The sequence below is a fragment of the Alternaria burnsii genome, assembly GCF_013036055.1.
Source record: "Alternaria burnsii strain CBS107.38 chromosome Unknown 744, whole genome shotgun sequence".
Taxonomy (NCBI): domain Eukaryota; kingdom Fungi; phylum Ascomycota; class Dothideomycetes; order Pleosporales; family Pleosporaceae; genus Alternaria; species Alternaria burnsii.
Window position 1 is genome coordinate 450,326 of NW_024066119.1, and position 22,701 is coordinate 473,026.

Consider the following 22,701-nt stretch of genomic DNA (forward strand, 5'->3'; position numbering starts at 1 on the left):
TGGGTCGGGCGCAAATGAGATGAATCTCTTGGTGGGATATGCTGGGTATATCGCTGTAGACAGTCGCAAGTGATAGAGAATCGTTCAAATCGTCATGTCGTGATGATATAGTACAGGTTTCCGATGCAGAATGGCTAGGAAAGTATGCGCGCAATGCCCAAGGACAACCGAAGCAGCCTCTCACGGTACTAATCGCAAAGATTGGTGTGGTGCAACAGCAGCTGAAGTGCTCGGCCTGGGTCGTAAGCCCCAGCAGCCGAGTGAGTTGGCGGCAAGGGTTAGCTCGATCCACACGGGATGGAGGCGAGGCTGGGCCAATAGCTGCCCGATGGCAAACGCTTCTTCTGCGGATCTTTACCGGGGCTTCTTCCGGGGCTGTTCTCTGACGCTCAGAGTGAACATGTTGATCCTGATGGAAGCGAGTGCATCTTGCGAAAATAGACCCCGACTGTACTTCTAACCATCTCGTAGTCATATCCTCAGTATCGCACAGCCTACAAACTTGGACCGGCAAGCGCGAGACACGCGGAAATTGCCGAAACAGTCAATGTAGTTATCTTGCATGTTCAATGTTGGTTAGGCCGCCGAAAACATTTAAACCCGATTGTGATAGTCCAAACACCACCCAGTCTCATCGACAAGGATTATTTTCAAAAGCAAGGCGTGCGTGTGACATGATGTGCATTTTTTGCATTATTCAAGTGTTGTGCGACAAGTCCATATCTGATCGCGACTGTGCTATGCAGCCTTCTTTGAAGAGCAACTAGTTACACTTCGACAAGTTCTCTCAACGTTCCAACCCGTCTAAGTCAGAATCGCTTCCATCGCCTGAGCTGTCTGAAATAAATTCAGATTCTGTAACCTCGACCAAATACTGAATCAGGAGTTCCCAAGTTTCCTCCTCCTCTGGAAGATGATGTCGACTGTACAAATCGTGTGCGAACATCTCCACTTTCAAGTTCTGCGCTCTTTCACGGCGGTCGGGATTATTCATAATTTCGAATAAGTCCCGTGCTATAGGTGTAAGCTGTGTCGTACTCACCCCTACATGGAGTAGTATGCCTCGAAGAATCTCTGTGCCCCGCTTGTCGAACAATCGGTCCTTCAAAACAAGATCAAAGCGAGGCTCCGGATTCTCGCAAAGTCCCCATCGTTGCCGGCGTAACTAGGGCCGTCCGCCAGCCATTAACATCTGCCGTATTTGCAGGATCTGCGCGCGATATTCTGGTTGCAACTGGTCAATCTGCTGCTGCGACAGAGCCATGACCTGGGCATATAAGGCTTGTTGGTCCGTGGGGGGTGCTTGTGGTTGCTGTGGAGGCTGCGCATATGGCTGTGGAACAGGAGGTGTAGGCGCGACTTGCGGTGGGTATCCGGGGTAGTTTACTGGTGGTCGCGCAACTTGCGGTGGTGGTTGCTGTACTTGCTGAACAGGTGGAGCCTGCGCAACTGGGGCAGGCGCCGCCGATGTCTCCACAAGCGAGGTCAGGATTTGTGGGTCGACCAGCTGGAGGAGCAGCAGCGACTGGAAAATGGCGTAAGCCAGCTGAGGCGCTTGTCGCAGGAGCTCTGTCGCCTTTGCCGGATCCGTCATTACGAGGCCCTTCATCTGTGAGAGGATGTCGAGGAGCTGGTCTGGAGGGAGTGTAGAGAGCGTGCGCGAAATGGCATCGGGACAGGTAAGGTTGGGCGGCAGCTCGACGCCCGGTGGAAGAGGGCCCAGGGTGCTCGATGGCTGCGCCGGTGCTGGCGCTGCTGGCTGCTGGCCGTTCATGCCCATGTTTGGCGGCGCATTCTGGTCGCGATTCGACGGCGCATTGTCGCCGGAGCCGCTCTCGTTGGACCAGTCAACCCTCAGCTTCCTTCCCATCAAATCGTAGTCGTTGAGGTTCCGCACTGCGGAGGCTGCGGCATCAGCGTCGGCGAACTCTGCGAAGCCAAAGCCTTTGGGGCGCCCGGTTTCCTTGTCGTACACCAAGCGAAAGTTGAGAACCTGGCCGACGCGACCGAGGGTTTCGATGATGAGCTCTTCGGTTCCGCCTGGTGGGAAGTGTTAGCTTTGCGCGTGCGGATGAGAGATGAATAGTCGCGTACCATAAGGAATATTGCCGATGAACACGACCCTGCCCGCTTTATCGTTGGGCGCCATGATTTTTCTTGGTATAATTCCACAATAGGCACTGCGTGTTTGTTGGTGGACCGCAAGGGAATGTAGAAATGTTGTGCGAAGAGAAGAGTGGTTGGAGTGTGCCTTTGAGGCTTCCATGAGGGCATGAGCTTTGGACCAGGGCTAGCGCGAAGGGCTTGGCGCGTCCATCAGCAAGCACGCGACTACGAAGGAGCTCGTATTTTTGAACTCGCTTCCAAGTACTAAAAGCTACTCTGAATTTGTATATAGTATTCTATGCTAGGGACCTATCAAAAGGACAATAATACACATTTCTACGGATCATATCAATATCTAGTGTACTACTTAATAAAAACGTTTTTCATCGTAGACATTCACACATGAAATACGCCTAAGCATAGAGAAGTTGTTCTCACGAAAATTGCATCCTACAATCCAAGATATTGTATAAAAACAGTCCTACAGCTTCGCCGTCGTCGGCGCACAACATTGACCATCCTCACCAATCGCCGCAGTCACACTAGGTTGCTGGTGCTGCTCACTCAGCAAGCTACTCTTGTTGAACGCCTGCTCGCTTGGCGGTACATCCAACGCAGGGTTCTTGTCGAAAAAGTTGACAGGCTTCATGTGGATCTTGATGATCTCACACGGCATCACAGGAAAATCCTCGATCCTGCGGATGGTCAGTATGTATCTTACATGCATTTCGTAAAATTACGACTTACCTAGGAACGTGGTTGATTCCTGCTTGGATGTAGACCACAAAGTCGGTGTCCTTGACATTCTCGTTCCTCTCCGCCCATGAACGTACACCTGCATACTATCTTAGTATATGTCTCACGTATATCTCGTTCATTCACAGCTTACCAGATCCGCCTCGAGATTGATTGGTGTACAGCCCACCCGCATACAGCTCACCGTCTTTGTGCTTGACGACATATATATTGTGGTCCGAAAACTCGGCGCGCTTGTAGTTGAATGAGTCCTTGTCTGATAGGATCTTCTGGAATGGTGGCGCTTGTATTTTATATGCTACTGGTTTTCCATTAACAGGATTTCGCACATTGGGGTTCTGAATCTTGAAGGTACGGTTGTTCTCGTACGCAATGTCATAACCGCCAGACTTCTCCACGACGGTCTCCTGGACATAGTAGCCAGTACCATGGGGGTTGAAGTCCGAACGCGGCATCGCAAACGCTTCGTCATATACCAGACGATTATCGTAGCCGTCGAGCATGGGATCAACACGCAACGAGAATATGTGCTGGTGGTGGACAGCCAACACACCTGGATGCACAACTGTACCAAAGGGCACTTCTACACCCTCGTCGATAGGCTGGGTGCTCAGAATACCAGTAGCTCTGATCTCATAGTCGATTTCTCCTGCCTGATTGAAAATGAAGGCCAGGATGTACTCGTAGTTGCTTACGGTGATGATACTCTGTAGTACCAGCTCGCGATTTCGGGCGACGACGGCACGGCCTGTCCGATAATTGGTGTGCTTGAAACCGATTCCGGCGTCTTGCTCGTGAACACAGACAACATTGGGCATTTCAACAACACCACCCTTGTTATCGGCCTAAACGTTGCGTGCACGAAGTCAGTATAAGTCTCACATGCAGTTCGTACGGGGAGATTCCTTACCAACACTGCGCTTAGATAGTAGATGGAGCCCAGACAGTCGCAGCCCAGCTTGAGGTTATTCGCCATGATGCCGGCACCAACATCGCCCAAATCAAACGCACTCTTTTTATGAAAGGGGTGCCTCGGGTCCGCATACTGCAAGCGTGAAAATGCGAAGTCAATTTTTGTCTCATATGCATTTCGTACAGGCACAACTTACTGGAATGTTCATGTCGCTCAAGCTCAATCGGTAAAACAAACTACGATTATCGTAACGGACGTCATACAGCACCATGCCTTCGCGCTGGTTGAAGCCAACTCGAAAGTTCCATTTTTGCCATGAAATGACGCTCGATGTGCCTTGCTGTTCGACCTGGAAGCTCGCACCCTCGGGTTGAATGACATTAAGCGGCTTGAGATCGGTTCGCAGCGTCTGGGCCTCGGGTATGTACTCGTTGGGCGGTTGTATCTTGTACTTCTCAACTGATTTGATTGTGTTGTCTGCTCCAGTTGGTAGCAGGTCAACCCGTATGACACGCATACTTTCTGTGCTCACAACAGGTGAGATTGGAAGAGGCATTGCGTAGTGGTTGGAGTCGGCCTCTGATGAGTTCATAGGATCCCTCAAGTAGAGGAAGCATTGGTACAGTCGGTCTTCGTCTCCGACACCATCAGAACCGTAGATCCAGGGATCGCTAATCACTACTGTGCCTTTGGGCAACTCGAGCTTGGCTATCTCGGCTTGCACCTTCTCATCTGCCAGAACGAGTTTTTCGATCTCGACAATCTCGTCGCCATCTCCATTGGCGTGGACGAAGGGTCCTAGCAAGATATTGGAGTCGACACGCCCTGAGGTCAGGTCTACAACGGCCTCGTGAAACTTGCTCTACCAGATGATCAGCCATATGTCATCTCATCAAAACCTTCGACACATACAGTATTCCGAATGTAGTAGTTAACAAACGCTTTCCTTGAGATAGATGGAACTGGCTTGCCGCTATGCTCAGCCTCCAAGTACTTCAGTACTTCAGCCTTTGGTGGTTCCTGCAGCGTAACGACTTTGAAGTGCACATCTGTGTGTGCAGGCCATGAAGCTTTAATGATTGCCGCGGCATTCCGAAGTTCTGATGCCGATAAGGCCGATAGAGGATGCTGCGCAGACACTGATTTCTCGCTCCGCGGGCTGGGGTCGGTGGCGGCTTCTGTGGACATTTTTTGATAGGTATATGCAATGCACGACCAGAAAAAAAGATCTATCAGGAATACGAGATAGACGGTAGAAAGGAAAGCTCACAAAAAGACTCCGATATGGATGACTTATAGCGTCCCGAGCCCTCAATGCCGTAATGTTACCGAACACAGCAGTTGATGTGATAAGAAGGTGGATCTGCCGTATCGCACATAGTCGCAAGGACTTTCCACATTAGTACTAGACGCCTGCCGAAGGTGAGGCGAGACATAATGTGATCACGTGTTGTACCCCGCTCTGATTATGGAAAGTTACTCCAAGTAAGCAACGTGGCGAGCTTTCTACGGATCCCTAAGAGCTTTGCCATTCGCGGCATTGTACATTTTCTTCTACAGCCAATTCAACAAAGTTTTTTTCGTGCAGCAACGATTAGGCACGCCTGAGCCATGTTCCTGGTGGGCTGGTCAAGTCCCCTTCTTGTGTCGCAAGATATTAACAGAAGCAAATCTTCGTTTGAAAAAGTTGGCGTCCCATCCCTTGATTTGAGGCATGCACGGCGGTCTCTGAGCTAGGTCGGCAGCTTGGAGGGAGGCGGTATGAATGCCAGCCCTCGATCGCGCAATCTTGTTGTTGCCTCGCAAGACATATCCCGACATTTCCATCACTAAATCGTCTTTGTTGTGGTAGTGCTGGTAGGACTGCGGAAGTCGTAAGCCACGGCGGGTCATCGATGCACGTCGAAAAACGCGTACGCGAGTCAACCCAACTGTCGCGAACAACGTGTATCCACACTAATCGCGAAGAAAGTATGCAACTTCAGCTTGCAGAACCTTCAAGAACAGAATTTGTTTGGGAAAGCCTTCCGTCGACACTTCTTGGCTTGTCATTTCGGTAAATGTGTCGTTCGCGACATGGCTACGTCCACTGCATGACTCGGCATGAAACACCTCTTCGCACAAATATCAGATATCCAGACGCTCATACAAGACTTCTATTTTACCGTAGTACTACCGTATTTCATGTGCGACCATGAGCCCGGTCAACATCGAGGAACGGTGTTGTTTCCTTTTTCCCTTCGCACCGTTCGAGTTCCGCCCTAGCTTTGCCATGTTCATCTAACATATTACCCCAGATATTAATCTATCCTAAGCGTCCAGTGTTGTACAGTTCTAGCAAGCGCGCCAATCTTCGCTCTCGACACACCAAACCCACATCCATTTCCACATCCGCCTCTGCCATTCGCCCGGTGTGCACTTTTCACGCATGCATGACCAATGATTGTCAGTCCTGGATTGCAAATACCATACTCGCGATATTGCCTAGCATACCACCACGCACTCGCCTCGTCGATACCTGTCACACGGTCGGCTCCAGAAGAAATTCTTATTAACAACCACCGGCAGTGGGTATCCACCCTCCATCTACAACCCGGTTCCTTTGCCGCCTTGCAGTACCCCAGCGTAGCTGTCCTGTGACGTTTATTCATTTCGAGTTCTATGCTTCACCCAATCACAGCTTCGTGTTTACTCTCTTTGGTCATGTCCTGCGTGGTGCAATATAGACGTGGAAGCCACCCGAAGCCTCAGATTTATGAAGAATAGTATTTAAGACTCAGCGACCATCCTCTCGTACTCTCTACCAAGATCACTAGCACTTTCGATTTCATTCGCTTTCAAACTCATCAGTCTCTCACTTAACACCTCGAACATGAAGTGCATCGCGATTGCTACCGCCGTTGCGGCCTTTGCCAACGTTGCGCAAGCCCACTGTAAGTTTCATCGATAAATTTGCACCAGCAGTCCACTGACAAACAAGACATCTTCCAAACTCTTACTGCCAATGGTGCCAAGGGTGCTCTTTTCCAGAACATTCGCCCCGTCCCTAACAACAGCCCTGTTACCGACCTTGCGGATAAGAACTTGAGGTGTAATGCAGGAGGGAACTCAGGTAGCGGCACTACAACCGTCTCGGTAGCTGCTGGCTCCACCGTCTCGTTCACCGCAGACCAGGCGGTCTACCACCAGGGACCTGTCACTTTCTACATGACAAAGGTCGACTCTGCAGCTGCCGCAGACGGATCCAGCGACTGGTTCAAGATCAAGGAGATCGGACCCACCTTCTCTGGTGGCCAGGCTAGTTGGGACATGAGTGCTACGTACTCTACGACCATTCCTTCGCAGATCCCTGCCGGAGACTACCTGCTCCGCATCGAGCAGCTCGGTATTCACAACCCTGGTAGCCCGCCTCAATTCTACATCTCGTGCGCTCAAGTGAAGGTCACCGGCGGCGGCTCTGGAAAGCCCTCTCCTACCACCAAGATCCCCGGTAAGAAATCCTGCATACAAACTGCTTGTGAGACACTTTCTGACTTCGTACCACGAACTTTTAGGCCACGTCAAGAGCACCGACTCTGGTTACACTGCGAACATCTACAACAACTTCAACTCCTACGTTGTTCCTGGACCTAAGGTCGCTACATACTAGATACGCTCTGATGGAGACACGCGACAGGTTGGGCGCTAGGATCGCCGGCGTTCTGTCGCACTCGCTTTGAAGTCTACATCTGCTTCACCTTATTTCTATGTATATACCTGTTGTATAAATTGCGCATACACTTCTTTTATTCCTCCAGCTTGCTTGCTTCTTCACTTTTGGCTGCTTCCCCATGAATAGCACATTGTGACTGCAGAATCAAACGCGTTACCGATTAACCCCGGGCCTCGACTGCCACCACATTAACATCATACCCATCACTGCTATTACTTACCCCGTGAATATCAACGGAGCATCAATAGATGTCAGTAGATGTCGCAATTCTCTGTGATTCTCCCTTGTCGCAAGCCCAACTCTCAAGAACAGTAAGTGGATACCATAGCATCCCCGAGTCCCGTTTGCGCAAAATGGCCTATGCTAACCTTTTGACGTGTTCGCCGTTCAAACATAGCTTCATTCCCATCATTATGACGCTGCCTTGATGGACACATTCAAATATGGCAATAGTATGTGAACTTCTCGCTGTTCGTAGCGTCCATCACTTCTATCTTCACGCATCGCTAGGCCCTTGAACGGATACTCAGTAATAAGGTGTACATATAAAAGGCTGGCCAAAAGCCATATGAATCGTCTTCCCAGCTTCGTAGTCACTGTCTTCCCACTTTTGTGCTTACTAGAGTTTTGATTCAAAGTCGTAGCATTTGGCAGCTTGGCTGGCTCACCCTAACGCTAGTTACCAAACCTCGCTGCCTGCTTTGAAGTTCCTCCACACTCACTACATATGGCTGCTGGCCCTCCCTTCGGTCAACCTTGGCTTGCGAACGTCGGTAACAACCCCAACATCAACCGCGAACCTCCACCTCCTCCTACCAACGCCGGCCCGGTACCTCAAGCACAACATCCGATTACAGCTGCAGGAGGAGCCCAAGTTGTCGTAGAACAACAACACGCCCCTGTTTACGGTCCTCCTCTACCCATCGGTATCGGCGCCCCAGCATTCGGTGGTGTCGCCATAGGTGCGTTTCCACCTGTTTTTCCACCCGTCGGCATCATGGACCCATTTATGATGGGCGGCATGATGGGCGGTTACATGGGGCCTGGCGGTGGACCACTCGCTCCTGTCCGCGCAGGCAACTTTCTTCCGGGTGCTCATCACGGTATAGGCTTTGGTATGAATGCCAACGGTGTTCCGTTCCCACCACCACCACCTGGCGCCATCGCCGGGGTTATCCCCCCTTTTGCTCCTGCTGCACCGTTATGGGCGGGTGGAGGTCTCGCATTCGGAAACGTACCTGCGGTAGGAGGAGTTGGAGTCGGCGGAATGATGCCTGGTATGATGATGGGCGGTGGCATGATGGGCCCTGGCCTGGCAGGCTCACAACACTTCCGTCCAGCGCCCATGTTCATTGACGGAAACCACGGCCACCCAGCTCAGCCTGAACAACAAGACGTTAGTCAGATTTCCGGTGGTATCCCTCCGGGTGTCATGCTGGTTGAATCGGCTGAACACACCATCTTCTATCGCATCACAGGCAATATCTGCCCTTGGCTTTCTCCAGGCACACCACTTACTCTAGAGCCGCTTGCTGCAGCAAGCACTACGGGTCTCAATCGTCTCATTCAGATCTGCAATGATGGTACACCAGCTGATGAATTGGAGAACTGCGCGGTTACTGAGTGCATCGAGTTAGCCAATGGATTATGGGAGAAGGGTCAGACGTTCAAGTACAACGATGCTGTCTCTAGGGTGTTGACTTTGAAAGATGCTGGATGGGACAATACAAGGAATAGGGCGAACGGCAATTCCCTTCATCTTTGGGGCCACCGTATCTAAGTACTGGATTGCGTATCAGATACTGAACAGGTACTTCTCCGTCCTAGGGCTCACGATTTGTACCTTGATGACGGACGTTGGAGTTGGTGAAGCGAGCCAAATCGAGCTCTAGATTTTGTCCTCAATGGGGTTGGAGAGGCTTACTTCCATGTACTCCGTTTTAGTGAAGGATAAGCGTGAAAGGTGCGTTGAACATACTGTTAGATTCACAGGGACTAAGCTTCGGGGATCTAGATTACTTCTCGTGATGCATGAGAACGTGCCAACTGTTATGTTTGAGGTGCCTCGGTCGTCTGTCTCTTCTTCCCACCACCCAACCTTTGCCATAACTTCCCAAGCCAGCGTTCCTTGACTACCTTGAGCACAACATACGCCAGAAGTCGATATACGATAGCGCATATACCCAAAGCCATAAGGTTCATCTCCGGGTTCTTGTTCAGTTTATACAAGTCAAGCACTTGCTCTCCAGTTTGAATGGGGCATTCTCCGTTGACCCTCTGCCAGTCTTCGCACGTGAATGTAAGTCCACGAAGCGTATACGGCGCCATATTCCCGACCGCCCACTTCACAGGTGAAAGATGGTTCCAAGCTTGCAGGAAATCTGGAACGTCGAGTGACAACACACCACCCATAACCTGAGCAACACTGAGAAAGACCGACATACAGTTCACCGAGAAGCCGGTGTGTGTAAACAGCGTGTTGAAAGCTATTCCTAGACTCTCGCCACAGCTGGTGATGCAGAAGGCGTTGAAGGTTATGATGAAGTACGTTTGCGCATTGCGTTCTAAGCCGACGGCGAAAACGGCGAGCACCGAGAAGACGAGGCAGCTTATAATCTCGAATGGAGTGGTGATGGAGACGTATGTGAGGAAGAACGCTTCAACACCGTAGATGCGATCGTCGTAATCTCGGTAGAAGACGTCTCTCTCGATAGGATACACGGCGATGTTGTTAAGCACTATTTGAAATTAGTTTGAGGAAGAAAGATAACAGCAGATTACACATACTGCCGACAAAGTAGAGTGGTGCGATCTCTACAAGAAATCCAAGCCTGTTCTGAACAGAGAAATAATCGGTCTTGAGTGGTGCAAAGTAGAGTGCAAGCACGATACCCAATCCCACCACTTGCATGATGCGCGCAATCAGAATATCTGGCTGACGAAACATGTTCTTCGTCGCACGTCGAATCAGAATCAAATATGCTGAAGCGAAGGATGATGGTTCTCGTGCCATACTTCCCAGCTCCGCTGGTGTCGTTATCGACCCAATTCGAGCAACAGGGTAAACACTAGCGTTCCACGACTCGACCAACTTGCGTACCTTCTTTCGACTGGCCGCCTCACGTCTCTCATGCTGAAGGTCAACAGTAATCAAATCGAGAGCGAAGTCAGCTGGATTGACATGACGTGGGCATTCGTAGCCTAGGCCGGCGAAATGAGTTAACATGCTGTCAGCAGGACCAGCATAAATGGGATGTCCACCACGAGCAAGAAGCAGAATGTTGCCAAAATGAGCGAAGAGGTCACTACGCGGCTGATGGATCGTGACGATCAGTGTGCGACCTTCCTGGGCCAGACCACGGAGTACATCCATAATGGATAGCGCCGTGAATGCATCCAAACCTGACAGCGGCTCGTCAAGCAACAGAACACGCGGCTCTGTCAGGATTTGGACGGCAATCGTAACACGGCGCTTTTCGCCGCCACTGATGCCCTTGATAATGTCGTTGCCGATGAGGTTGTCTGCACAGTCTTTGAGACCCATCTTCAGCAAGATTTCTTCGGCTTTCTGGGTTTTTTGTTCCCTCGACATCCATTTTGGAAGACGTAGACCGGCTGCATAACGAAGGGTTTCCCGCACTGTCAATGATGCTAGTAGTGCGTCGTCGTCTTGCGTGACGAAGGAACAGATCGAGTGAACGACTTCTTGGGCTGGGATCAAGCCGTTGTAGCTCATCGAGCCATACTGCTTGTAACGCGTCGATGTATCGTCTTTGAGTCTCATTGCCATGCTATTCAGCAATGACGTTTTCCCAGAACCTGAAGGTCCCATGATGACATTCAATGACCCAGGGAAAAAGTCGGCAGTAAGCGGCTTGAGTATAGTCTTCGTCCAGCGCTTCCGTAATGATCGTTTTTCAACATCCATGCCATAACCTTCTAGCCGAATGTCGATTGTTCTGACATTGTCCGCCACACGCTCGCTCATCTTCTCTTTGCCAGCAGAGGCGTCCATATTGGAAGGTCTCGCGCGAGCCATCGCAATCTCGGCGTTCCAGAACTTGAGCAACACCCCTGCACCTATATAAAAGGCGATGGCGAACCCAAGAAGGGCGAGTATAGGTCTCCAAACCCAGTCGTCTGGAAAACCAAGAGAGTCCATGATAAAATCACCGTCGTATTCTTTGCAGGCTGGATTTGACCGCCCACCCTCCAACGGGCAGTCATAAAACGAGCCTGTGAACTCATTGGCGCACAAAGCTCCAAAAGCATAGAAGACATAGGCTATCCACTTTGTCCAGCGTACGTAGATGGGGATCGTGTTCGACTGGATAAAGTAACCGCATGCCATCGATTGAAGGGTATACGCGAGATTAGCTACCAGACTCGCTCCAGCGAAATGTCTCGAGCAAGCAACACAGGTCATGGCGAAGCACACCGCGATATACTGATGCAGCAGTATGATACCGAAGAATGTGAGGAACTGGCCCCCATCTGCACGAAAGCCACAGAAGAAGTAATAGATCAGCGAGAAGATGAGAGGTACCGGTATGTCCTCGATCAAGATTCGGGCCAATCGTCTGGAGACGAGAAATGCTGGTATGCTGACTACACCTTGTCGCGCCTCTTCATCGAATAGTTGGATATCCGTTGTAAGTCGGTATGTCTCATAGAGTAAGATCAGGTACCCTTGGAGCGCGGCTGCGTTATACAGGGCTCCCTGTCGAGATCGGATGCCAGATAGTGAACCATCGAGTTGCAAAAAGATCCATCCTGTGATGACCGCCATACCGATTGCTTCAACAAGACTTCCGAACATGCCTGTAGACGAAAGAATTAGCGTGTGTTCAAGTCGCAACTACCATGTCGAATGTCTTACCCATAGGGTCACGAATGGTTACAGTCCATGTTCGTGCGGTAAGTACGCGGGTCTGCTGAATTAGTGATGTCTGGCTAGCACGTCGCCTCTGCCGCTCAGTTTTCGTCATTGTCGTGGCCGGAGTGGCTGCTTCGTGCTTTTCTTGGAGATTGTTGTTGCAATGCGATCTCCATGCCTCTATCACGCGACCGACACGCTCTTGAGCCGCCTTCTCTGCTTCTACGCTCCGATTATCGACACTGACAACGTCGATGAGATATTCGGCTGGATTGGTGAACGAAGGCATATCGTGGCCAAGTTTAGCAAAGTATGGAAGGCAGTCTTTCGCGCTACCAGCATACGCAGGACTGCCCCGAGACAGAAGGACGACATTGTCAAACAAATCCCAGATCTCAGAACGCGGCTGATGAATAGTAACAATGATGGTACGTCCATTTCGGGCGAGATTTTGCAGGGTCTTTATCACTTGGAAAGCACTCGTTGAGTCTAGTCCAGTGGTCGGTTCATCTAGCCATAAGAGAGAAGGGTTTGACAAAAGCTACGAAGTCAGTGTATGGCTCCCATGCATATCGTACTCAACTTACTTGAACACCGATACTTGTCCTCCTTTTCTCTCCTCCACTGCAGCCTTTGTGCGCATGGTTTCCAATCCTAGTATCTGCAGCTTCTTTCAGGCTCAGCTCCAAAATGACTTCTTCAACAAGCTGCTTCCTCTCTTTCTTGTCAACGGAAGAAGGTAGTCGCAATTGCGCGGCATAAGTTAGAGTTTCTCTGACGGTCAACGTCGGAAGCAGGATGTCCTGTTGGATAACATATGCGCTTCTGATGCGCGATGCATCCTCGCTGCCATTGAATAGCGTCCGGCCCGAGGTAGCAAGCCGATTTCCCACTGCCAAGCGTCCGCTCATAGAGTTGAGTAATGATGTTTTTCCGCTTCCACTTCCTCCTATAATGGCTGTGAGGCTTCCGGATGGCATATCCGCCGATATATCGTCAAGTATAGTCTTGACATGGTTGCGATCTGGTGACGGTTTCTGCTTCGAGAAGGCGCGGGCAAAGGCATTTGGCGATTCATCGACTGAAACTGTAAGATGTTCCAATCGCACGGATACAGGATCAACTTCACGCAAGGAGATACCGTGGTTGTCGTTGTGGGATGTGCTTGTGGAGTCCCCACGGACCGGCGTGGCGAGCGTTGTGTCTTCTTCTTTAGGCTTAGGCGGAGCAGCAGCAGATTCGGATCTGCCCTGCATAGACCCCGACTCCAGCTTCTCTAGTGACTCCATGGCTACGGGTTTTGGTTAAATGTTCATGATCAGTCGTCGTCCGCAAAAGAGAAGCGCGCATGAAATCAATCCTTCGCTCACATGTCAACGCGCGGAGATTCTTTCACGCGACACGATGATGTTCAAACACGCCGCCTCGCTTGCCAACCGAACTGCATGCAGGGGCTTGGCCGGACTTTACCAAGTCTCATATTGCTTTAGATGGAAGGTTGCAGCTGTGCTTTCTGGAACTTACAGAACATATCGTGACGCCTCAGCAAGCTAGTAGCCTACAATGCGAAGAATTGCTGCTGTTTGACAAGTCTAGCTACTGCTTACAGCTGATGAAATGTTCAACCTTCCTTGAGCTGTTCAGAACCGGACACGGCAAGGACCCCAGCTCGCGAAGCCACACTCCATTTAACCTGCCAATCTTGGGTAGCGGAATCCTGCGCGATATGCATCTTTATGCAAATGGAATATGACCGCGCAAAATAAAGCATCGAGACCTCCAATGGACGCCCGGAACATCATGTCGAAGTGTTGCTAATATAGACGAACTCTTCCGTGGACAAGGGATTGTCGCATGGAGTGGTAATGTTGCCCTTCCTAAGTGCTTGTCGTTTGTGCACGTGTGAGGTCCTATTTGTGCCAATCCCGCATCGAGAAATTCTTCAGGACAGTTAAGGTCTAAAACGCGGAATGCATTAGATACTTGGCCGCTGGTACGAGCACTGAATGTTGAATAAGAGGAGTGACTACTGAATAGCTCCTGATTCAGTGTATGAACGGTAGCTGTCCACGGTATAGGCCTAAGAGATAACGGACCACTATTCACTTGCCGATGGTACGTACCTAAATACGTACGCTGCGAAGATTTGTTGCGTGAGGCTGTCTGGACGATAAAGAGTCGGGATGGCCTCCTGAGTGAGGGGCTGGCCAGGTCTTGCGGCCCGAATAGCAAACCAACTCCACATGGCTTCCGAAATCTCACATTCCAACTTCCGGCCACAAGTGGGCCAGCAACAAAGTTTGCGCAATCGTAGCGGCAGCGGGAGGATTTGTTCGATCTCCAGAAAGAATGGTATCCACCTGGGTAAGGGACCAAAGAAGCCTCGGTACTTCGTAGTTGACAGCTGCCCCTGCATTTGCGTCGCGACACCCTTTTTCCGGTCGCCATCTTATCTTCGTGCGATCATTGGGCGGGGACAATGTTCCGGGTCTCAATTCCAAGAAACTCAACCAACCACCTTTACGAGTTGATCATGACAGCCTGATTGACTGCTCGCCAAAGAAAGCCGACCTCGTTCCAAGTTAGTCAATGCGAGGACGGATGCACTGGTCCCAAAACTTGGAGTGATGAGTAAATGCAGGCGGCATATGCTGAGGACAACGGGAGACAGACCACCTTGGTTCTCCAATATGCACTAGCATCAACACTACGGCTCTCACAGCCGAATTCCTTGGATCAGGAACGATCTCATGAGCTTCATGAATACGATCCTGCAACCTTGGAATGCTTTACTTTACAATCTATGACAGCATCGTCTATTTGCCGAAGTCGTGTATGACGAGTGCTGAGCAGGGCATCTTGTGTCCTCAAGTTTCTCGGGGGTTGCGGACGGTATTTCCAAGCCTGCCATCGTTATTCCACCACCTCCTTTCCACAAATATTGACAGCCTTCACTTGTAATGCCTTCGTACGACGCAACGGTTTTGCGGCTCATATGATCGCCATTAGGGCATATCATGACCCTTGGCCGTTAAGCAGCTTTTGCACGGCATATACTTTACACTCCAAGATGATATCGCCCGTGGCTCTGTGATCGACGAGAACGACAGGCTCCATCCTAGCGACTAGTTGATTACTATGACTGACACTCCTCCATCTTGGGCGGCCATTGATGCCGAAAGCCACATGCTGCTTGAAGAATGCTGACAACAACCTCGTTCTTTCGTGTCAGCTGCAGGTCCGTTGGCTGACGTCTTCCAACAAGGCTGCATATGACCCTTTCCGGGCATCCAGTTCGCATGGACAATTAATCACGTTTTCTACACCGACTAGACTGGGGATATTGATGGCTTGCGTCAACCGCCACGCGCGTCCTCGCCTCGTGGTCTGGGGCGAGCTAGCTACGCTTACATCGGTGTAAGCCTATTCGCAAATAACGGTGTAGGGCTTGACATCTCCATGCCGCAAAACCGGTGATGCAACCTGCAATCCGCCCTTTTCACAGGCATCATGTGAAAGAAAGAGATTCTATGCAGGTCACATATGCAGGCACCGTGTACGAGTAGGCTTTCATGACTTTGTGTTCGATACCGAGTCGTGTAGGTACGTGGGTATTTTAAGTACGGACTTCTACCCATATTCGGATCCGGATCCGGGTGGAGGGTATATCCGGGATACCTCTCCAGGCCCGGCATATACCGCTGGGATGAACGTATTCTACTAAGCGAGCAAATAGAAAGTAGATTGCAAAGGTGTTCTCGGAAATAATCAGAATCCCATCTACATGCAATGGACGGCCTAATGGCTCCAGACTCTGACCTCCATGGAATACTGATAGCGCCCTGGTTTTGGTTGAGCTTATCGCTGGGGTCGTTTGGGATCATGTGGTCGTAGGAAAGGGTAAGGAAGACTGGGCTGAGTGAGGAAGAAGGGTCTCAATTGCCCCTTCACAGTTCATCTTGCGTGGATAGAATACGTATACCCTCCATCTGTGACGTCTTAGCAGTCCACGCGGAGAAGGTGTTACGCCATGTGCGTAACGTCGCACACGAGTTCACGGCTTCGGCCCTATACTGAACCATGAAGAAAGCAATGTCGTTTCAAAGCCATGCAGAAGGACCCCTCCTCTTCCTGTTCGTCCATACAAACACTAGTGCCAGGTACCGACGGCGTGTTTTCCTCGAATCAGGCTATATTTCAACCTTTCCACCGGATCATTCGGGTTATAACGTTATAACCCCCAGCATTGCCTGAAAAGCGTGGGGGTTACATCTCAGACCGTCCACACAGAAGGGCCGATGCTACGCCGTAATTCCTGCTTTGCAGCTGTTGTTCCCGCAACGCTGGTCGTAACATTCGTCATTGTGCCGCTGGGGAAAGTGTACCGGTCGCATCGGAGGCGCGTTTGGGCCGGACAAACGTAACCGTAAGCACTGCTCAAGCCGCACAGAAGAGATGGGCGACAGCACCCCACGTTTGCCGTCTTGTAAACCTGGTACCCTGGGTCGATCTGCCTAACGGCTTGTCTCGCTCGTCCGTGGGCTCCGCCGACGCAAGTGAGGATGGCTTTTCTGACTGTTAGTCCCTTACTTTCGCATCGCATCTAGGAAATTGACGATGATCGTCATCCGGCTATATGCACATGAGCGTTCTGAGAAGTGGCTGCATGTTGAGCGGGCGAGTCATGGATCCTTCAACGATGCCGTGCGACGAGTTTGTTCCAACGACGATGCGAAGGAAGCTCGCCAAAGCATTTGATTGCTGGTAAGCGGATTGGAGGAAGAACGTCCCCGCAGGGAGTGGAGAAGTCTAGATGCTGTGGCACGGGTGGTGCTTACTGTAAAGTTACAGTGCACCAACGCCGCACTATAGCTCCTCACCTTATCACCGAGGTAGATCGTGATCGCCCGTTAAGCCATGCGTTCCCTGCGAAACTGCGTCGAGAATTGAGTGAGCGGAGTGGATACCAGCATGCATTTCTGTGCCGTGGAGCTACCTGCATATATACGTGTCGTCATCGTAATGAGAAAATAAGAGAATGCCGGCCAGTAATCGGACCTATTTCGACAAGTGCTGCAATGCCATGTGTACGAGTGTGCCTCGCCCATGCATGGGGTACGTGCATCGCGATCTGACATGCACCGCCCAAAGCCAAACGCCGCTCGGCTGAACCCAAAGGCTATGTACGAGATACAATATCGCAAACAAGAAAGAAATGTCCCCAGAAGTCGAAGCCAAGTAAATGCAAAGACAAGCAATGCCGTTTTTCCCGCATGGTAACACAATCCCGCCGTGTGTTATAGGGGAACGTACCCATCCAATGCAACCTGATCGTGAGGGCCGTAGTGCATCGTTGCCGGTCCGAGCCTTGTAAACCGCTCTCCGACGATCCACCAAATTCCATGACTCCTTTTTGCGCCCGTAGAAACACCGATTGAATAAGGAACCCTAAATGCCAAGTCCGAAACTGGAGGGTCGCGATGCACTTCAGGCTACAGGCTGACACTATGTCATCGCCATGATAGCCGTGCACAGAAAACCCATATGTCCCACATTAACCATGCCAGCGAGTGGCAAGCGATGTGATAACTTCTCCCCCGAAGTAAGAAGCCGATAGTGATACGTGAAGATCTCGCGGAACCTTCAGATTCCGAACGTCGCCAATAGAAAAAAACCTCGCGGATTGCTCGGGGCTCACGTAGCGAGGAAATCCCACCCACGAGCATGGATAATTTTTTCCCAATCCCATGAGTCTTTGTCCCCCTTGTCCATCCTGGACCAAACCTCGTCGACGACCTCTTTCGCAAAGCCGATGTTGCCTAGGCCGGTACAGGCAATTAGGCCGGTGAACGCTCTGTCAATCTCCACACGCTGTTCCTCTTCGAATGCAGCGCACCCAATGAGGAACAATGGAAGCAAAACGTTACTTTGCACCCAACCTTCCGCCGGTAGTTCGTTGATGTAGCGAATGCCGTCGTCGACAGCACTCTTGATGAATGGATGTGGTTTCGAGTCTTTTGTGGTGCGATAGAGATAGACCCACGTTGCTTGACGATAAAGCATAGAAATGGTATAGCGCGGAGATCCGGGTGTATGGGGACATACCCATCCACGAAGGCCAGTGTCGATGGCGTGGGCGGCAAGCAACGCTTCATAGTCCATGACGGGCTCCTGCTTTTCGTCGATGCGACTACGTATCTTGCGTCGCAGATTGCTGATCTTAGAGATGAAACCAAATAGTCCATCAGATATGCCAATCAATCCCGCAGTCTCCGGGCTGATCTTGAAGGGAAGATTGAAATCGTCCATCATGGGAACCTCGGTACCGTCAAGGGACGTGATCTGACTAGCGATCCAATGGTAGTAGAAGAACTCGTCGAAAAGGGTCTGGAACTCCGGGTTCGAAGACTTCTGGGTCATGGCGATCTGTTTTGCGGCAATCATGTGCATTCTGTACTCGCCGGAGGTGTTACCATCACAGATAGAATGTAGAAGATGCAGTAGTATCTGGGCAACGTTAGAGTCCTCGTAAACCATGACACCACCTTCGCCAGCTTTCTGTCGTTCGATGTCATGCTTCAGCAGCTGCAGAGCCTTGCCGCGGTGAAAGACCTGTCTGTCCTCGTACTCTTGTAACGGGTTGACGGAGTACATATGAGAAGCTGAAAGACACAGCACTGAGTGCATTAGGCCTTCGTGTTGAAGAGCCATGGGCAGCAGGATTTTGGTGAAGGGATTCGACGACTTGTCCCCATGTAAGGTCAAGACAGCACTCGCTCTGCTAGAGAAATGTTGCAAGAGTTGGCGGTCAAGATCATTCTCAACACCTTCCATGAGAGGCGGAAGGTCAAATTTGACATCCTGACTTCGCTTCCGAGCTGTTTGGATGTTAGCTTGGCCCACTTCAAAAAAAAGCAAGCTCCTGATGCAAGACTACATACCTTCTGCGGCCCGTTCCTTTCCACTCTTCCAAATTTCAACGGGCTTGTACCCTTCGCAATGGATGTTGTTCTTCTGACACGACAGACCTAAGCAAGATTAGTACCTGTTGGACAACTGCGAGTCAAGGGTACGATTACAGAACGGCTTGGTCTCGTCACACTTCTTCTTCCTTTTCCGACATGTTGTACATCCAGTTTTGGATCGGGCTTTGGCTTGCTTAGCAAGAGTGGTGGGTGAGCGAGGGGGGTGTATCCTTGGCCGGCCACGCGCGCGACGTATCCGTACGGGTTCGGTCGGGGAAATGGGTGTGTCTTCCGGAGATGCCTCTTCCTTGACATCGGCTAGTTGAAGTTCCGTCTCCTCCACCTTGGGCACTACTTCAAGGGAACCCGTTCGAGCATCTGTGCGCTCCTCTGATTGTGACTCCGAAGGGCTGAAAATGGTGGAATCGAAATTGGGCGTGGTAAATGGGGAGTCGCTAGCGGACGACATGGAGGGCTGCGGCGATGAGCTCGTGCTCAAGCGGTTGTGGGCGCCTCGCGGCGAAGGGCCGACGGAAACGGTTGAGATCATTCGAGCCAGAGTTGAGGACGTTGGTGGACTAGTAGTGGGAAGAGGCGCGCATTGGATGTCCAGTCCGTTTTGCGCGTCGACGGTAACACGAAAGAGCGATGTTCTTCTAGATGTGCATGAGCCCGGCACGATCTAATGCAATAAGTGGCGACCAAGGGTTATCTTGTATTGTTGCCGGCCAATGCTAAGCAGAACGGTACAAGTGGTACAACAACGCGGCAGCTGTTCCCACGAAAGTTGAGCAGAGTGTCGCAGAAGGGTCCAAGCGGTCCGCTCCTGATGCCTCGAGCGATCGCACGGTAGGTTGCGTGAGAGCGGGGGAATGCGTCTTTAGCGAGTCGTGGGCGTCCGCGGAACGTCCAATAGAATTTGGGTGGAACTAACGGCAAAACTGCGTCGTTCCGAGATGAACGGCTGAGCTGAACACAGACCCGGTGCAGGCAGGGGTGAACGAAAACCAGTTGGGTTGGCTGGTAACGGTGGTAAGCGGTCGATATCGATGTCGGGCACACCCGAGGGGGATATGAGCAGCGTGAGCGTGCGGAGAAGGGACGATAGGTATGGGAGGAGGCGTGCTTGAACGAGTGGGATATATGTCGACTAGGTATTAAAGTGCAGCCTGCGTAGCTTTGAACCAGGTTGCGGAGCAAGGTAGAGGCGATAGGATATAGTGTGTTAAAGTAGCGTCGCAGCAACGACACCAATTCGCCTCTAATACTGGTAATGGAGGATAATCCTAGGACGAGTCCACTGGTCCCGCTGTAACCATCGCCCTGGGCCGCAGTCGACTTAATACAGTGAGTAGGCCGACGCTCGCAGTGAAGCACCGGGCACGCAAAGGACAGTGTTGACGACAACCCAAGACGTAGCGAGCGCTGCAGTTGGCTTTGAGATCAGTCGCCGGCGTGAGCGCTAAGTCTTTTGGAGGCTGTAAACCTCGTGAAGCATTGAAACGTGATGTTCCTAGTGTATGTATCGAATGGTGCATGAATCGCTTTCGAGCGGCTTCATATCTTGGTTCGCAGGGCTAGCCACTCCTCAGATCCCGTTGGCTGCACCACCTCCAGCTCAGAGTGGGTGGTCCAGGATCAGCAATAGATCTGAGTTGGGCGTCGTAAAAAGTCTCTACGGTGTATCGCATTCCTCTAGTTGATCATTCGTTGACGGCCAAAATCAATTCGCCATGTCCATGATCTTCTCCATGTGCTGCTTATTATTATCACACAAACGCCATCAATTCACGGCCGCGCGACCAAACAGTTAGTCAATACGCGATACTTGAGGCGCCCCTAGCCGACAATCAGCCCCACGCTAGGATGCCCAGCCATCGTGCTACATCTCCGCGATGCCTTGTGTGTGTGTGTGACCTGACGACACTACTTCTCCACAGTTTACGATCCGGTCGAATCGGACCTTGTTTTCTAGTTATAGAGAGTTATTGAGCGCGACGGGCAAGGCGATCTTGACAAGCTGACAACCCGACCAGGCCCCATTGAGCATTGCCAGCATCAAGCCACACCTGGCATGTCAGGGATTGTGAGGCCTGAAGATCCTCACAATCATGACAGCAGCGTCTGGTAGGCCCAGCGATTAACGGCCGGTCAAAGTTTGTTTGAGATGTCATAAGCTCCCATGCACCCTCCCCACAATCGCTACGCCTATCAGCAGGTAGCAGTCCAAGCATTGCGATATAGTCCCATTGGTGTAGGCGTTTCTGGCGAAAAGCAAACATGTTCGTCTAAAGCAAGGGCTTTTGCTTTGTAGATTTGGTGCCTTTTGACATTGTAGTGTCGCGCAGTGGACTTTCCCTGCGTACTGAGGATCTGGTTACTTTGCGGCCGGAGCGGGACGACGGGCACAAAGGCACGCTCCCAAAGCTGGCTCCGAGCGGGTTTCCGCAGTACCCTGACCTTCGGACCCAACCGAAAGCTTTGACAGACTCGAGTGCAAAACCCAACAACAACCCGCCTCTCCTTGCTTTAGACTGCTGTTGAGCATGCTCCATTTACATGATCCTTCAAGGTTTGGAGGAATCTGGATCAGAGTTGGGCAGCATGCTGCTACAGCGCGCGTTCACGATTCACGCAAGTATTGTGGTTCACAGCCGGCACATGCCTGTGAATCAAGCTGTCAAGGCCATTTATTCAGCATGATTCGGTGGTAAGTATCATGTCTCGGACCCGCCGTCTCGTCGCGATGTGGATCCTAGTTTCCACTTTCGATCATACGGTCTCCGATTTGGAATCAGTCTTTTCCGAAGTTAATGCCCATGCTGACCAGTGTGATGACGTACCCACAATCATTGTGTAGTATTGTGACCGTCTCGAGGGAGGCCAGATGAAGATGGGTCAGCTCGTTGTCCCTGCGTTGTGATAGCGGCGCTCTGATGGCTGGCGGTCATTAGCCCGTTCTTGCGTATTGAAAACCCGGACGCATGCAGCCGAAGAGGACAGGCGAATGACTTGCATCGTTAGCGGCGTGCTTTAGCTGCGGGGTCACTTCCCGTCTCATTCGTCAGCGACGCAGACAACAGTTGCAGATGGCTGCATGTGCAGCAAGTGTTAATCCATGCCCAAAATACTTCTGGTCTGGAGCTGAGCGATTCGCGAGACTAGCATCTACGAGTCTATCGACGGCGTGCGAGAGAGCGAACAATGGTCCTATTTGACGCCCGTCATGACGTCGTCTCTGGCACTCGCGTGAGTATAATATCAGGAGATGATCAGACGTGTATTTGCCTTGGGAGTCACCCGTATCCACTGCAAATGACCTGGGATGAAGTTTGTTGAATGCACAGTGCGAGTCCTGCATGTTTGTGGCGGG

General features: G+C 51.2%; 6 protein-coding genes across 6 annotated transcripts; 2 read left to right on the forward strand and 4 right to left on the reverse strand.

The window, feature by feature from the left end:
• Nucleotides 1-130: 130 nt before the first annotated feature.
• GT037_008614 (uncharacterized protein) lies at nt 131-460 on the forward strand (the record flags this gene model as incomplete). Its single annotated transcript, XM_038933661.1, has 1 exon — nt 131-460. One exon carries the CDS (start codon nt 131-133, stop codon nt 458-460), a length of 330 nt encoding a protein of 109 aa, XP_038783626.1.
• A 327-nt stretch (nt 461-787) lies between these two features.
• GT037_008615 (copper methylamine oxidase precursor) lies at nt 788-4,963 on the reverse strand (the record flags this gene model as incomplete). Its single annotated transcript, XM_038933662.1, has 9 exons — nt 788-1,044; nt 1,095-1,102; nt 1,191-2,040; nt 2,671-2,801; nt 2,854-2,941; nt 2,996-3,707; nt 3,773-3,907; nt 3,972-4,637; nt 4,688-4,963. The coding sequence occupies 9 exons, from the start codon at nt 4,961-4,963 to the stop codon at nt 788-790; spliced, it is 3,123 nt and encodes a 1,040-aa protein (XP_038783627.1).
• Nucleotides 4,964-6,647: 1,684 nt separating this feature from the next.
• GT037_008616 (uncharacterized protein) lies at nt 6,648-9,267 on the forward strand (the record flags this gene model as incomplete). The annotated part of the gene is made up of 4 exons (XM_038933663.1): nt 6,648-6,708; nt 6,756-7,265; nt 7,330-7,409; nt 8,167-9,267. 4 exons carry the CDS (start codon nt 6,648-6,650, stop codon nt 9,265-9,267), a joined length of 1,752 nt encoding a protein of 583 aa, XP_038783628.1.
• A 269-nt stretch (nt 9,268-9,536) lies between these two features.
• On the reverse strand, nt 9,537-13,652 carry GT037_008617 (abc transporter; the record flags this gene model as incomplete). Its single annotated transcript, XM_038933664.1, has 4 exons — nt 9,537-10,225; nt 10,275-12,308; nt 12,367-12,904; nt 12,951-13,652. The coding sequence occupies 4 exons, from the start codon at nt 13,650-13,652 to the stop codon at nt 9,537-9,539; spliced, it is 3,963 nt and encodes a 1,320-aa protein (XP_038783629.1).
• Nucleotides 13,653-18,057: 4,405 nt separating this feature from the next.
• On the reverse strand, nt 18,058-19,797 carry GT037_008618 (uncharacterized protein; the record flags this gene model as incomplete). The annotated part of the gene is made up of 3 exons (XM_038933665.1): nt 18,058-19,241; nt 19,305-19,391; nt 19,437-19,797. 3 exons carry the CDS (start codon nt 19,795-19,797, stop codon nt 18,058-18,060), a joined length of 1,632 nt encoding a protein of 543 aa, XP_038783630.1.
• Nucleotides 19,798-22,122: 2,325 nt separating this feature from the next.
• GT037_008619 (uncharacterized protein) lies at nt 22,123-22,689 on the reverse strand (the record flags this gene model as incomplete). The annotated part of the gene is made up of 2 exons (XM_038933666.1): nt 22,123-22,261; nt 22,508-22,689. The coding sequence occupies 2 exons, from the start codon at nt 22,687-22,689 to the stop codon at nt 22,123-22,125; spliced, it is 321 nt and encodes a 106-aa protein (XP_038783631.1).
• Between the last annotated feature and the right edge of the window lie 12 nt (nt 22,690-22,701).